Source organism: Strix aluco, chromosome 2 (assembly GCF_031877795.1).
Source record: "Strix aluco isolate bStrAlu1 chromosome 2, bStrAlu1.hap1, whole genome shotgun sequence".
NCBI lineage: Eukaryota > Metazoa > Chordata > Aves > Strigiformes > Strigidae > Strix > Strix aluco.
Window position 1 is genome coordinate 72,704,249 of NC_133932.1, and position 17,029 is coordinate 72,721,277.

General features: G+C 45.9%; 2 protein-coding genes across 3 annotated transcripts in view; one reads left to right on the forward strand and one right to left on the reverse strand.

Moving 5' to 3' along the window:
* Positions 1–15,371, reverse strand: part of COL4A2 (collagen type IV alpha 2 chain) — a 146,272-nt gene extending 130,901 nt beyond the window's left edge. The window contains exons 1-3 of one of the 2 annotated variants that reach the window (XM_074815315.1): positions 15,280–15,371; positions 14,870–14,973; positions 14,672–14,732 (exon numbers count right to left, since the gene is read on the reverse strand). In XM_074815315.1, the coding sequence (XP_074671416.1) occupies positions 14,672–14,732; positions 14,870–14,913 (105 nt within the window). In that variant the 5' untranslated portion in view covers positions 14,914–14,973; positions 15,280–15,371. Of the gene's footprint in view, positions 1–14,671; positions 14,733–14,869; positions 15,143–15,279 lie in introns of those variants that run through there. The other variant, XM_074815316.1, reaches the window with a different exon arrangement.
* Positions 15,372–15,458: 87 nt separating this feature from the next.
* Positions 15,459–17,029, forward strand: part of COL4A1 (collagen type IV alpha 1 chain) — a 131,284-nt gene continuing 129,713 nt past the window's right edge. Inside the window, exon 1 of the mRNA XM_074815317.1 lies at positions 15,459–15,758. Within this exon, the coding sequence (XP_074671418.1) occupies positions 15,696–15,758 (63 nt within the window). The 5' untranslated portion in view covers positions 15,459–15,695. The remainder of the gene's footprint in view (positions 15,759–17,029) is intronic.

A 17,029-nucleotide genomic window follows, 5' to 3' on the forward strand; every position in this document is an offset into this window, starting at 1 on the left:
TTGTAAACTCTTATCCATAAACAAAGAAACTTGGGGCACACAGAGTAAAAGAAACTCTTTCTGGGATATTTGTCTCTGTGACAAGAGGCATAACAGGGTCTTGATAATCATAGAATCATAGAATCATAGAATCGTTTGGGTTGAAAGGGACCTTAAAGATCATCTAGTTCCAACCCCCCTGCCATGGGCAGGGACACCTTCCACTAGACCAGGTTGCTCAAAGCCCCGTCCAACCTGGCCTTGAACACTTCCAGGGAGGGCGGCATTCACAGCTTCTCTGGGCAACTCGTTTCTAGTGCCTCATCACCCTCACAGTGAAGAATTTCTTCCTTATATCTAACCTAAATCTATCCTCTTTCTGTTTAAAACCGTTACCCCTTGTCCTATCACTTTACTCCCTGATAAAGAGTCCCTCCCCATCTTTCCTGTAGGCGCCCTTTAAGTACCGGAAGGCCACTAGAAGGTCTCCCTGGAGCCTTCTCTTCTCCAGGCTGAACAACCCCAACTCTCTCAGCCTGTCCCCATAAGGGAGGTGCTCCAGACTGTCAGTTCAACATGAAGTCCCAGTACCATACTTCAGTGAAAAGAGATAATACAACATTTGGCCATATAAAGTGAGTAGTACAGAGCAGAAATAAGGAGGTTATGCAACTTTCTTAGTTAAGACTAATGAAATGCTTGGTCCATTGTGACTGACAATTTCAAGTATGAATTGAAGAGGACTTGGAGAAAAGCCCTAGAGAATGGTCAAAGACTTGAAAAAAAGGCTTCTTTAGTGACAAATTGCAGGAGGCTAATCTGTGTAGCTACATGAGAAGAAAGTGAGAATAGGGGTTTAAAACAATTGTTTCACCAGAAGCAACTGTCATCAGCAATGGTGTCAGACATCATGGACATGCCATTCTCCCAGCTCCATGTCTGGCCTTGTAATGCTCCAAAATGGGTTAAATGCTATAAGCCACATATATATATGTAAGTATCTACATAATGAAACTAGTAATGCTGAGCTCTTTCATCTACCTTGCAAAGGTGAAACAAAAGCTCAGAGACAGATTTTAAATCTAGATCAATGTGGTCTAACATCTGTGTTTGTTTATTGTAAGAGTAATCAACTACTGGAACAGCTTAGCAAGGGCTGTGATAGACTCTCAGACATCAGAAAAACAAAAAGTACAGATGGGATGTTTCACTATAACCAGCACTGTAATTCAAACATGAATTAAATTCAGGAAATTCTCACAGCCTATGTTGTAAATATTAGTCTTATTTTATACATTCCATGTTTTTCTTTACACCAATACACCACATGAATCAAGTGTACTCTGTCAAACTGAGTCTATACTTTCAACTGATGATAGGCAAGGATTGCAGATGAGAGATAAGAGACCTAACAGTTTAGTGCTGTAAGTCTTACATTAGAAAGTGCAATATGGTGGAGTGTCATAGGATCGAAATGAATAAAATTCCCAGCTGGCTGCTTGAATGATCATTATTTAAGTCAAACTCCAGACATAACTTCACTGGTTGATAACAAATGTAGGTGACCAGTTTGGGGACATATTCCGACTCACTCTTCCAGGACCCTATCCTGAACTTCTGGTTCCTAGAAATTAAAAATTGAACCTGCTTATAGTAAAACATTTCTCAGCTCAGACAGAGACATATGACATACAACTACAAAACCAGGAAAGCCAAAAGATGTATGTAACGTTAAGTCACTCATTATTACCTATGGGAGGCTTGGAAAGCAGGACTTCAGTTAACGATTAACATGAAACCCCACTGTCAGCACACACAGGCAGCATTTCTATTAATTGTTACCCTGAAAATTAAATTCAGTCAAACCTATTGTGTTCTGCTGCATCTCCCAGCAACCAACAGAAAAGTTCAAATGCTTATGGCCTGACCCAAAGTGTGCTGAAATCCATTGCTTTAAAGGGGGTTTCTACAAATATGCTGCAATCTCACTTTAAAAACTGACTGAAAACATTAGACCATCTGATAGCACCAACTTAAATTAGAATTTTCTGTTGAAGACAACATGCTGTTCTGCTTAAAAGCTGGTGGCACGAAATGGCTCTCATAACACTGCAGTTAATCATTACAAAACAGTTAAGCCAGGAAAGTATTGTGTTCTTCAGCCTTAGTTATTTAGAGTCAAAGCAATTGGTCACATGTTCTTAATAATTAGACAGAATCCAATGCAGCAGGTAGGAAATACAGCACAGAGATTCAAAAACCTAGTTTCAAATGATCCACCTTGGATACTGTATCAGGCCTGAGTAGCCTGGGTTGAAGTGTGTTTGTAAAACTTGGTAGAGAAATTCATTAGGAAAGATAGCTGCAGAAACACAGGGCTTACTGAAAGTAACTTTTATCTTGGCAAGGCAGCCAGCTCAGTAACCTGTAGTGATGGAAATCAGCAGGCAATAGCACGCTACTGTGAGTGTGGATGGATGTAACATTTCTGTCCTTGTTATTTTCAAAGTTGAGAGGTGTTACAGATAATGTAATGCAACTGCAGCATGGATGTCTGTACTGAATGCTAAGGAGGGGAAAATGGTTAACAGCCTGCTTGTATGCTAACAGTGAGAATGAGTTCCCTCTCCCCCATATGCTTGGCCAGGCAATACACACCTTCTGCGTCTCGCAGACTGGGGCATGGCTCACCTGCACCATGGCTGCAGGAAGACCAACACCATGGGGATGGACAGGCAATGAGTCCTGACTTGCTTGCGCTCCCTAGTTAGTCAACTACAGCTCTCATGTTGGGGTTACGTTTTAAGTCAGTCCATGTGACTCTGCTGTTGCAGAAGCTGATGGACAGTTTGGCACCCATGCATGAAAGAAAAGAGCTGCGTGGGTCTACAGTGGCCAGTGTTTCCAGGTCTCCCACAGGTTGTGAGCTCTGTCCTGCAGCTGCACCCCTTCGGGAGCTGCTCTCTGCTTCTGCTTGTGAAATGCTGGAGCTTCCCCTTTCCTCAGGTCTCCAAGTTTTCTGGTATTTGTCTTGCTGCTTTTGGACATGCAGAGATTTTGGGAACAGATCATCAGATCAAAAGGTCAGAAGTCTTTCCTGCTTGTGCTCTGGAACACTGTCTTTGTGTACATTGCTCATTTGAAAGACGCAAGGGACAGCTGACGTTACTAACCAGACTCTCTGCAAAGGCTAACCAGACTATCTAAAATTACATTCGGTTCTGAAGTGCCAGAAAAAAGGAAATTTCTTCAAGCTATGGCAAGACTGAGTTGGTCTTTCATCCAAAAAAGAAAGAAAAAAGCAAGCAACAACCTTGCACTTTTAATTCACCATTTTCCTATGTCCTTTTGTAGGAAAACAGTACTCTCTTTTGACAGTGGGCAAACTTGGAAGTAGGGAGATACAGCAGAAATTCTGAGATTGAACAGCAAGATTTCTGCAGCTGAAACACCTTCAGGGCAATCAGACCACAAAAAGACAACAGAATGGTCCCAGGCCTGGCTTCTCAGCTACTGAGGAATAGGACTTTCCTCACAGAAAAGAATAAATTTATGTTTACAGAAAAGCTGCAAACAGTAGAGGATCTTGAGAGTTGAATAGTCTTAGGACAGTCTCTGTTCCTCTTTAAATAAAAAAAATCTGTTTCTTCTCGATGTACATAAATGGGTTTGGGAACTTGACATTTCTGCACAGATGAATGCATTACCATGGGGTTGCCCATTATCCGCACGCAGCACTGTAATCTCTCTACAGACTATGTCTGCAGGGTAAGTAGTGAAACTGCTTGGCATGGGCATTTTCATATCCCTTTATCTCCTGAGAAGGATGGGCTTTAATCTCACCAAATTACTTATACTATTCTGTGAAGTTAATTGTCCTTGTCTTAATGAAACATTTTTTTAAAAGCCTAATGAAAGATTGGTAGTCTCAAGGCTAAGAGTACATGGCCGGGGTGGATCTCCGTCTCTCATTCATAACAAATGATGTCTGTACTTCAGTTCCTCTCTCCTTGTTTACACATGTTACTGGCTTTACGTAAGACAGTGAATGATACATGACTAACATGGAAATCACATTAAATGAAAATTAAATACCTTGAAGAAGTAGTAAAAATTACATCATCCCTAATCTGAGATGGTATACTTCCAATGAAGCAGCTGACAAGCCTGGAGTCCACCTCATGGAAACTGGATTCTATACACAAAGAGCTCCCAACATGCCAGTACGATGTTTCTGACTGTCTCTGATTTGGTCATAGTAACTGCTGTATGTTTTTCCTTGGCAAAAAAAAAAAAACAAAAGACCAGTTGGTGCAAAGCATGAAGTCCTGCATACCTATTAAGCAGCGCAGGATCATGCAAGCATGTTGCTGTAGGGCTTGCAGGGATTCCTTACTCAGACAAATTCAAGACTACAGTCCCAGTCTTCAAAGTGATTTATGATCCAGCCTCAAGCTACCTTACTAATCACCAATCTACTCAATGGTGATCCTATGTAGTACTGTGTCCCTAAGGGACAATACAAACCTTAAGCAAGAGATTGGAGTTGTGAAAGCAGAGGTAACATTTTCTTGAAGTTCTCTAACATCTCAGATTATAGAACATACGTTATGAAGAATGGCTACTATCTTATCCCCTTGAAGGCACAAACAGGAATATTATGAACGAGTAACAACAAAGAGAGTTTAACATTTTCCCTCTTACATAGAGAAATAATCAGATCAGTATTGGTCAGAGCACACATTGGACGGATGGTGTAAGATGTCTGGATGTTAATTTGATGGCATAAATTCATAAAAGGAAATCAATGTTAAAGAAAAATCTCATTTTTTTCCAGATTGTTCCCTAGTCCGTCGGCCATATAAATTTATTTAGATAATAATCCCTTGGAAGGGATTTAGTAATAGATAGTTTGATATGTGAAAATAGTACCATATTTCACACCCTATGAGTTTAAGTCTGTTTATTCATCGGAAATAGGTACTGATCCCCTTAGTCCCTGGGTCACTGAAAGGATGGAGTCCCAAGAAGTCCTCCCCCTATCCCCTGTGGCTGGGGCTAAAGCTAAACAGACTACCTTATAAAATACTTTTGTTAGGTTTTTTTTAAAAGCAATATTAATAGCTTCATAGATAAGGTAGAGCGGCTGTGATCTGCCAGACGAATCAAAACTGTTGCCACAGGCAAGGACTGGAATAGAAAAGTAAGAAAGAGATTTGGACTGGAAGCTGCCATTGCATGACTGACAACAGATAAACCCCAGTTCACAGCAGATGAGGACAATTAAACTCCTTACCTTCTACTACCCACCCATCCTTGGCTTTATTCTAAAACCAGAAGGTAAAAGAGTACACTTTTGCCATTCCCCACATCTGACCACTCCAGGTAGTTCTCTCAGGAGAGGGGGGCAGCTGAAGGAGATGCACTGCAGTGTTCATACTCTCCAAGAACAGATCAAAGTGCAGCTGGGAAGTGCAGCAACAGCCACCAGAAAGCGAGCATGTGGCCAAGTGCTACATACTCTAGTCACTGTCCTTTCCTTGGGAAGGACTACTTTTCCTAACACTTAGGCATGACAAAGAGGACTAGTGAATGTTTTTCTTGATGCCTCTGCTTTTGCAACTTGATTTGAGGCCTGTTGCCATTTACACCTATTTGCATGCTTATTTTTGTCCTTTATTTTACTTACATGATGTAGATATCAACAAATAGGGCATGATAATGCCATGAAACATCACATGAAGCTTAAAACAAAACTATCAGGAGGGGTTTTGGTTTTCCTTGGCATAAATCTCCTATTTGAGTGGGCGAAATAGCAATACCATTGCAAAGCAAGCCGCAAGTATTCAGAACGCCGACATTTTCTGCACCTCACCATAAAACAGCTCAGTTCTATTTCATCCCTACTCACGTAAAGCTGTTTAATACACTGATGCATGTGAGAAATGAGTGTGGGCCCTGATTTCCAGTCAATTAATCTGTCACTGTCTGAGGCACCCATGCTCCATATCTACATTGATATATTAAGTAGCCCCATGCCCCGCAGCTTGACTGTCTGTACTGTTTTGCTGTCAGAAAGGTCCTGTGCATGCCTGTTGCTTGGGCTAGGAAGCTTTTGCTTGCTTTGCTTCAGCAAAGACATTTTTGAGCATGGTCCAGGAGTCGGCATAATGTAAGGACCATGGGCAGTCTCTAAGGGGCCACCCTGTTTTGGAAACTAAGGAGGCTAATTAGCAAGGCTAATTACAGTTATGGACATGGACAGACTGTGCCAGTTGACCACGACGGCAGAGAATACACCTGGGACTTTGTGGTTACTGTAAGGGACACAGCCAGAGAGGAAGCAGCCCATGGACTTTAGTGAGTTAAGAGGTAACAGATGTGCTGGCTACCTTGTGGGCACATACAGAGGACAGAAGATTTGGGCAAATTTCTACCTATGCCTTTCTACCTACTCTTACCACACACCTGCAAAGCACCTGGGGAAAACCCAGCTTCAGCCCCACACCACAAGAGAAATGCTTACATTTCCCCATTCATTTCCTTCTTCCAGCCAGCGTCACTTAAGATTTTCCAAGTGTCATGCAGAGACATTTGGGCTGTTTCCAGCAGACCATTTCTCTGGCTGCTGGCTCAGGGAGATATGTAGGCTTCCCATGCTCCGCGGCCCCAGCAGCTATTCCCAGCCCTGTGCGGGAGCGGCATTCCTTTCTGCCCACTCCCTTCGCTGCGCTCAGCCCTGGACACGCCAGCAGCCCTGATGAGCAACTCCACTCTCCTCCTGGAGTTGCTCCCCAGGGTCTCCGCACATGTGTTCGGGGTGCCGTGAGACTCGGACCAGGTGGCTGAACGTCAATTACACAGGGTCAGCGAGGCTACAGCTTGAATGTAAAAATGCCTTTCCTCATCTGTTTGCAGCATGCCCGGGGATTGCACAGGCGGAGCAGTAGGAGCCAACGCTGTGCTGAGAGCGAGGCACACACGAGAGCGACGGGGAAAGCCTGCTAAGCTTTCCCAGTTTCCTGCCCCTACCTTAAGAAACAATTCTGCTCCTCACGGCTGCAAGGCGCAGCAAGCGTGGGCAGGACCTGAAGACGGAGACTCCCGCAGTACAGGCAGCGAATCGCCGGTTTGTACAGATGCTTTTTGTTCTTTTTTCTTTTTCTTTTTTTTTTTTTTTTGTCCCTGATGAAGAGCGGGTTTGTTTCCAAGCCTGTGTTTCTGCAGGAGGCCAGGGCGTGCAGCGAGGGGGTCAGGCTCCCGCCAGGCCAGGAGCTGCGGCCTCCCAAGGATGGGCAGGAGGGCAGCTGCGCTGCTCTGCCTGCCACGCCGGGCAGCGATGGCCGGTACACAAGCTCCAGGAGCCGTGTTGGACGTAAAGACTCGCGAACTTAAACCTGAGGCAGTTAGTTGTTTTCTAATGACACAAACAAAAAGAAGAAAAACAAAACAAAGCCAAGGAACCCATTTGCAGAACAGGACAAATGGAAGGGCTTGTGCTGTATCCAAAATATTTCACTTTGCCTGACATCCCTTTTTTGTATACAGCCTGATTATGCAGTCAGAAGGTAATTTTGACCAGCAAAGAACCTTTAAAAGCCTTGTGAAATATAAAGGCAAAGTACAGTTGGAATAAAGAATTTATTACTTGGCTCCATCAACCAATGGTGAGGGGAGGTGTGGGCACGATCTGCAGCTAAGACCTGCCAAAAATAAGCCAAGCCCTATTTATCTGAATGATCTTTACTTGCTGACTTCAGAAAGCTACTTCAAAATAAAGGTTGGGATCATTTATGAATAAATAGGACGTCTGAAATATCCCAGTACATCCTTGGTAACTGATCTGATCTAAATGTTCTTCTGATCTCGCATGTCTAAAATAAAAATAGAACGAATTGGTAAATTTATGTTGAAACTCCTTTTTTTTCCTTGACAAAAAGTCCTTTTTTGAGGAACGTCTGCTCTGTCAGGAGAAAAAAACCCCAAATAATGCTGCCCTTCCAATTCATGCAGAAGGCTCTGGTCAATTTTGAAATCCTGTCCTGGCCCTCCTAAAACATGCTAATTTCCCTAAAATTTCCACCGAAATTCAAACTTGCACATCTGCTTTTCCAGCACACACATTTCCTGACCCCCACCCTCCCCACCGGCCGGCTGGGCTGCAGTGGGACCTGCAGCCACCTCCGCCGCCGGCAGCACCTTGAGCCCCGCTGCCCCATCCTGTCCTGTCCCATCCTGCCCCAGGGAGCCCCAGGGCCGGCCACCCGGGCACAGGGCCAGCTCCTGGTGCAGCTGTGCAGCCTGCCCTCACAGAGCGGTGTGAAATGAGCTGTGTGGGAAAAAGGCTGTGAGAAGTGGGGCTTCCCCCTCGGCCTGCCAGCAGCTTGGGGTCAGCCATGCCTGTGCCCGGCCATGGGTCCCCCTGACCTCCACCTGTGGGCTGATGTCCCAGCCTGGTCTTGGCCTGTCCCCATCCCCATGGCCCTTCCCAGACCTCCAAGGTCGTGTCTGACCCTGGTGAGCACCCGTGGACACGTTGGGTGCTGCAGGGATGTGCCAGGAGGGTCAGGGCCCTGCCCACCTCCCTATCCTCGAGCTCCCCATGCTGCCGCTGTGAAAACCACGTCCGCATCTCCCCTCGTTCCCAGGATGTAAAGACTGAAACATGTGTGTTCAGAAAATGCAGTAGCCTCCTGAAACACTGCTAACTGTTGAAGAGGCGGATCTGTGCTGCAAAAACATGATTGAGCTGAAGTATGTGCAATTACTCATGCAAATGCAAGTTTGCTTATTGACTTCTCCAGAAGAGCTCTTCCCTTGCTACACATTGTTTCTAGGGTCTGAAGACAAGGAGCTACCCTTGCATGGTCACGATTCACATCAGCACCTTCAGCTTCCAAATGAACAAAAAAGGGCACGTGAAAATCAACAATGTTGGTCCTTAGTCACTCAGAAATGTTTGCATGATAAAAATCACATACTTTCACTGTGATCTGAGTCAACTGCTGCTGTCAACCAGCTGCTGCCATTTTAAAGAAAATAACCATTGATAAACATCAGGAAATACTGCAAATTTCACGGTGCTTTTTGCTCCTTAGGAGCAAACAAGGTACTGCAGATAGCGCAAGCCATTAGTTTCCTAAGGGAGAAGAGGTTAGAGAAGATAAGCTGCCTTCTTTGGCAAGCAAAGATATCGCAACTGTAAGCTACTAAATTAATTTTGAACTCTCCCAAGATCTTGGATCGGTATAATACAATATGAAGAATGTTCCACTCCTTGACCAACTTTTGGCTTGGAAAAACAAAAGCAAAGAGCTAACAAAGAATAGTCTGGTCTCAGACAAGAAATTCATTACTGCAAAAAGAAAAAAAGATCCACTAATACAGACTATGCTCTGAACTACTGAATTAAAATATTTATAACAAATGTGTTTGCTTATTATACTATAACTGAATAAGCCACAATGCAGCTTTACATTTCGGGTAAGGCAAATCTGTTTGGACTTATAAATAATTTTTTGCACTAAATTTTAAAAATACATGGTAGGTTTAGTACCATAATGCATAAAGACTTCCTGTGGTGCAATTACTACAAAATAAATCCCAGATGTGCTACTTTAAAAGCTCAAGGAAAAGCGATGCTGAATTTTTGAAAGTGCTTCAGCTACTTTCACAGTAAGGTGACAAAAATAACAAGATCATTTTATTCCATTATAGTTTAACTTGTCAGGGTTCTTGTCTCTCAATATCAACATTTTAACCTCTGAGAAATATGGAAAGCTGACAGAACTGTCTCTTCTCTTACCAAATGCAGCATGGCTATATGATATGCCATTTAATAACTCTAAAACCCAGAAGTACTCTGAATATATTACTGCAGACATTCATTGAGCATGCTTCTGATCTACTCACAAGAAGAAAGTGAATAAAGAATCTATGTGTGGCTTTGCACTGAGAGATCAAAGAACACGGACATGCACGAGAACCTCCTCCTCCTCATCGCTGACTCCAGGGAGACACAATATATTGCTTTTGGTGTAACCTGTCTTTGGTCCTTGAATAAATAACTTGAATCAGTGTTAGGAAATGACTGTATACAAAGAATAGTTTCTCTAATTTAATCCACACAGACATAGCAGAAGTGGCTTTTAAAGAAATCATCCTAGGAACAATGATTAATTAATAAGAAATTAGGATGCGTATTGGTTTCATAGGCATGGCAGCAAAAAATAATTTCAAGGAAGAATGTAAGGAATAACAATGGAAAGAGACATTTAAGGAGACCCTCTTACTGCAGAGTAGAGCAGGCAGCATACAAGAAAGAAAGGAGCAGAAATAAAAAATTCAAAGCTATGGACCATAACTGCATTTGCATGTATGAAATACGTGCAGTGAGTGTGGTGGTCTGCCTGACATCATACGATGCTGACAGGTGAAATCCTGTCTCTGATAAAAGAAAAAACAAAAATCCCACTTGGGCAGCCATCCTGCTGCCCATCTACAGCATGATGCACACTGTGACCCTCATCATGGAAACACCACTGCCAGATCAAGGCATGGCTGCTGGTGTCGGTGAAAGCGAGGGGGTTTGCCTTATGTAGCTGCTGGGATGCCACCTCCTTCACTCAGGACTTTTCATAGTTCTGTAACAGAGCTGCCCCTTCTTCACAGTTCCATGACTGAACATAGAAAGAATCCTCTCTGAACTACCCAATAATAGTTTCGTGGTTCAAAGAAATTTTGAATCAAGTGATCATATATGCTGGGAGGCTCCCCAAAATGCCGTTTTTTTGCAAGGTATCATTATTCTGTCGATTTTCTTATGGAACACCACTCTTACTCAAAGATGAGCCAAGCTATACACTTATTTAAACAGCCATAAATAAACCATGTCTGCCAGTGTGGAAATGCCTCAAATAAAGTTGTTCTAAAATGGATCGTGATGTTTCTTTTTGGGGGATCTCCTAGGCAGAGCTATTTCTGAAGCACTGAACAGGTAGGGAGTCTGGTATTTCCAGGAAGAGATGCATTCACTTTCCATGCACTAATTAACATGGCAGAAGAAATCAATATGTCAGATTGACGACTCATTCCTAGATGACCTGGGCAGGATGCATGCACTATTACATTTTGCACCCTGTGATCCTAGTGCATACATTCACAGTGGACATGCCCAGCAGGATGGGCCAAGTGATTACTCCACCCTGTCTTCTTTCAGCCTGGAAATCCTGGCTTAACATAAAAAGTCCTCCTGTTTCAACCAGACAAAAGTTTCCATATGGAATAAAACAGGACACATCCGGGAAAACCTGGATGTAAGATAGCCACAGAGCATCGACACATTTTAACTTAGAGCAGTAACTTAGGCACCCATGTCAGCAATCTAATTTCACTATGAAGTCGATGATAGGAAGAAGTACATAGTACTGTTGGTTTTATCCTCTCTTTTAAAGGATTGTTGCTTCTGCCCTTTGATGACATTCCCCCTAATACATTCCCTTACAATGTCACAGAAGTCAAGTGAATTATATCTCATGAACTACTTTGACTCTGTTTTCTTTCTATATAAATCTATATATCTATAGATGTTCTCTTTTTTAAATGTCAGTTGTGATCTGTTACTTGCACTTATTTTTGCTAATGTTATCCTAACCTATTCTCTCTCCATGTTCTTTCTTTTATCTGACAGTCATTCCCTTTGCTGTCATTCCATTGCTCTCACCAAAATACAGCTTGGGGGAAAAAAAAAAGCAATTTTCATTAGGGACAGTCTAAAACACATACTGAGGGGGCACCAATAAAATAATCGAATGTTACAAAACTACTTAGGAAGAAGTGTGCTTTGGGAAAGACAAAAAAAAAAAACCAGGATTAGCAGAAGATACGTTCTCTCTGAAAAGAAAAAAAATCCAAGAATTGTATTTTGGATGCAATATATTTGAAGGGACAGAAAGAGGGAGAAGAAATCTGCAAACTTGGCTAAACTTTGGGTAATTAACACAATTTATTTATTTAAGCCACATCAATTCTTAAATCTACAATTTAGAGTAGTTCCAAAGTTATTTGAGGCTTTTAACATCACCAGCCAGTGTATGCCAAAGAGTGCTAAAGGTAACTGGGGCCTGATCCACTCCATTTGGCTGTCTCTCCCAATATTTCCATTCAGGGACTCCTCTTCCTTAGTTCTCTTCAAGCGTGCAACCAGCATCCCCTCCTCTTGCCAGAGACACGACTTCTTCCCCAGTCCTCAGATATCCTAAACATTCTTCTTCTTCCTCTCATTCCTTTCTCTGCTGAGAAACATCCGTCTCCCTAACATCTAGAAGCAGCCTGCCAGGCAAGACAGCCAGTCAAATGCTCTGAGTTCCCCTCTTTCTCTCTCCCTCCTTCCTGGCTTTCTCCTTAATCTCATTCTAGTTTCTTCTGATGCGCAATTTCACTCAATTCAACAGCACTTCAGCAGCTGTAACTCATTCACAGATATGTGGCTGTCAAACTCATCAGCTCTGCTTGTCTCATTACATGCAGATCCATGACTTTTAAGATCTGGTCCCCCAGACTTCAATAATTGATAGCAGTTTTTTTAATCCAAGCTAATAAAACACTTCATAACATTAGCACATTAATCTGTGTAACAAATAGTAGAAGATTCAATGTGTCAAGCAGGATTACAATATAAAGAATATGACTGCCAGCAGCCCACCTGCAATTACTCAGGTGCTGCTGCTTCCCACACACACCTTCTTGGTCACTTTGCAAGCACGCTCGACCAGAGCTGTCACTGCAAGGAGCAAGCCCACCCCTCCTCCCACCCCCAGCCGCCTGCTCCCAGTCCCATGCCAGCCCAAGTTTCTATGAATACAAGTGGTGATCTGATCCAGGCTAAAGTTAGCTCTCACCCCTCTTCTCTTTTGGGGTACCGATTAGTTTAAACAAGTCATTTTCCAGTTCAGTTCACCACACGACTACAGAAGGACCTGTGGTGGCCAAAGGAAGGGAGTGGCATACGGGTGGAAAATTGGATAAATATTTTGGTGGCAATGCAGCTCTAATTTTTCATGACCGAACTTCCTCATTCACATTCACTGGGGTGTTTCATCTCCTATGGAGCCACCCCTTTAGGAATGAATGGTTAAATCTGGGAAGTTAGTCCTCCAAGCAGGCCAATCTACTCTTCCAAGATACTCTGGGAAAACCAGCATGTGGAGATCCAAGCAGCCATGACCTGACTGCATCCACTACCTGAAGTAGCTGGAACACCTCTTTGGTGTACCGCTATGTTAATGCCTCAGCCTGCAGTCTACAAGCAAGAACACGAAGGAGAATGAATTAGACCATGCTACAGCTAAAGCTCAGGTATCACGCTACGCACTCTACAGCGCAACTTCATAAAAAGAAGAGTCATACCACAAACGCTGCCTTTTTATGTCAACTGATCCCAGTGATTCCATTACTGGGCCTAAAACACTTGCATTATCACCAGCCTGCTCTGGTTTCAATAGCGCGTGGTAATATTATCATCCATTTACCGCTGCTCAGCAGAAAGATGTTTCTATCAAAACATGGCAAAGAAAAGTAGCACGTGACACTTGAGGCCCTTGCTCATATCCCTTCCCATGGGGCTGTGGGTCCCCAGCCTGTCACCTCTTGCTCAGCCACAATGAGGGGAGACCAACCAGTCACGCAGACCAACGGCCAAGCTCTACGTGTCACCTGCAGCTTGAGGGCAAAATTATCGTGTGTTGCAACACCTGCTGCAAAAGCCCGAGTATTTCCCATTCCTTAATATGTTATGCCATCTCACGACAAAGATGTAACCACATCAGGATCTATAAGGAGTGCAAAGTCATAAAAAAGGGCTGAAAGTTGCAGACAGTAGGATTAAAATATAAGTAGGATAGCTTTCGAAAAAATGTAATCAAGGTCCCACTTGCACATGACCCACAGTTGGTGGCTGAGAAATGCAGCCACAAGCCAAGTCTCTGCAACCTTTCAGTCTACTATTCAGGCCTGATCCAAAGTCTACTCACATTAATGACAATCTTTCTATTAAATTCACCAAGCTTTGTAACAGGCAAATGTGGCACTCCCATATACGTTATCTCACTTCTTCCACATCCTTGTGACAATGACCCATGAGTTTAATAACTTCTGTTTATGTCAACACCTAGCATCCAACCACCTATATAGCACCAAACTTACCTATCCTTGGATTTAACAATCTAATTTAAACAACTTATTTATAAACATGCCTCTGATTTGTAAGAATAAGACATAGATAAGTCCTCAGATGAGGTCTGTACTTAACTGAAGATACTTTATTTGCAGGTTAACTTCTCCAAAGTACTCCCTGGTATAGCACTGCATTTTTGGTGCTTTTCTTACAAAAATGAAGAAGCTGGGGGGCTTGCTTCACTATTGCTTTAACAAATTACCCAATCTGAGCAAAAGTAACGGTGGAAGACTTCAAACAACATGACACCGAAGCCTTACAGTTCTCTGCTAAACATCATTTTGTTGAAGGCAGTAATCTGTAAGGCTTGCAGAGATGATTTGTTGGTTGTTTCTTTTAACGGAATGATACGATAAGCCATCTGGCAAAGGAAAATGCAGTTCCTCACTTTCTGGTACCAAGGAAACTGCTTTTTCCTCCTCTCTCTCCGCAGTAAAAGTCATAAGGCATTTTACTTACAGCATCCACTTTGACGGCTGACAGCACGACTTCCATGAGGATCAGCAGAAGCCCCAGATCCCTGCAGGGAAAGGCGAATAACCACGATATTGTTTTAGGCTAGCACAAACCAGGCACGTGATAGAACTCTGCAGTTAAAGGTGATCGTACGACTTTAAAAGAGTTATTTCCAAAAGCCTGCCGAGCGGAATTACTTACTGACAAATAAAACCACGCGCACTGGGAAGCGGCGAGATGTCCATTTTCGCTCCTTCCCTGCCCGGGGGCTCGGCTCGGGGCTTCCTCCCGCCGGACGGCCGCCCCTGCAAGGCAGAGCAGAGCCCGCACGTAACGCCGGTCCCGCCGGCGGAGGACCCCGCGCTCGGCGACGCCGCTGCCGGGGCAGGGAGCGGCCCCACCGGCGGGGCCGATCGGGGGGAGCGGGGGCGTGATCCGGGGGAGCGGAGAGCGGCGGCGTCCCGCCAGTGCGCGGCCACCCGCGGGGGCGCGGACCCCGACGGGCCGGGCAGAGCCAGCGCCCGCGCCCCCGGCCCCGGCCCCGGCCCTTGCCCCGGCCCCGGCCCTTGCCCCAGCCCCTTCCTCCGCCCAGCCCCGCGCCCGCTCCGCACCGTTGCCCGCCGCGCCGCGCCGCCCTGCCCTGCCCTCCCGGGCGGCAGCGGTGGTGTGGGGCGAGGAAGCGGCGCGCCTCCCCCCTCCGCCCGCCCCTCCGCGGCCGCCGCCGCCGGCCCGCCACCCACCCGCGGCGGGGAGGAGGAGGAGGAGGAGGAGGAGGAACTGCGGCCGGCGGGGAGCGGGCGCGGGCGAGGTTGCGCCCTCCCAGGGTCCCCGCCCGGGGGGAGGAGAGGGGGCTGCCGCCGCCCATCGGTTACGGCGCGGCGAGTCCCTCGCCCCCGAGGCATTGCAGGCGCCGCGGCCGCCACGGAGGGGAGAGGCGCGCATGTGGGGCCGGCCCCGCGGAGCCCCACACTGAGCCGCCGGCGCCCCGCCTCCCAGGGACCGCGGGCGCGGAGCGGTGCGCGGCAGCATGCGGCTCTGGCTGGGCTTCGGGCTGCTGCTGAGCGCCGAGCTCAGCGCCGTGTCCGCCGCGGTGAGTACGCGGAGTGGGGGGGGGGTGTGGAGCGCGGCTCCGCCGGCTGCGCGTCGCGGTGCCCACGCGGGACACTCTGCCGGGGAGGCGCGGGGACGGGACGGGGCAGGACGGGACGTACCCCCCATCCCTCCTGTCTGCCCCCGCCGGAATTGCGCGGGGCCTCCGCTCTCGGAAAGGTGGAGCGGCCAGGTGGGCTGGGCGGGGATGCGCGGTTGCCCCGCCGCTGCTGCGGGGCTGCGCCCGCTCGCCTGCCCTCCGCGGGCGCGGAGCGGGGCGGCCGGCACCGCGCGTGGGGCCCCGGCCCGGCCTCCCCACGGGCTGGCGGCGGGGGTCCGGGCTGGCGCCGTGGGACGGGCCCTGCCGCGCTCTCGCTCTCCCACGGCTCGGCAAGGAGCGCTGCGGGCGGGGGAGGGAATATAAGGCACGCACCCACCCGGGACATAAAAGTAGCAAGTTGTGTTTCCACGGTTTAAAAAAAAAAAAAAAAAAAAGGTGAGCTTTTGTAGGGGGAAAAAAAAATAGTGGCTGATTGCTTGGATTCAAAGTGCGGTGCTCGCCGCCTTTGACCCCCGCAGTGGGCACTAGGCTGGAGACCAGGAAGGGTCCTAATGTTAATGGTTAAAGTTGAGCTTTGGCACCTCTCCCGATGGAGCCAGATTCAGCCACAGACGTTTAAAATCGAAAGCATGCAAGTAGTCTGAAAGTTTTGCTCAGGGAGCTAATTTTATCACTGAGATATTAGCTATCCGCTGTCCTTAAGTTAAAGGACTCTCTTTCCTGGCGCTCCTGAAGTATTTGTGCAGTTCCTTCTGTACCTCTAAGTAAAGGGTAGTTGACATTATAATTTGGAATAGGTCATCTTTTCGTGTGTCCTTGGCTTCTTGCATGTGATTAGGTTGATGCTGTAGTAGTGACATTCAGGGGTGCAGAAAACTCTTCAGTAGCCTCAGGCAGATGGATTTCTGTCCTGCTTCCTGCTATAAATGTAAGATTGTGTATTAGCATTTTAATCAGTAAAGGAAGTATGGCAAAGGGTTATTTTAAACTTTTTCTGCAGTTTCAGATGAAATCAAGGTCTATAATGATTTATGATATCTTTGTTTGACCATGGGGATGGTATGTATGCCTTGAATCAGCTGAAGTAAGAAAAGCACTGAACTTCTGATGGCTTATCTGTTGCTCCTAGGCTGATAATATCACACTCACAGTGACTGCAGTAAATCACTTGGTGGTGTACTTCTTAGTCAATTCACCCATCACTTGGCATT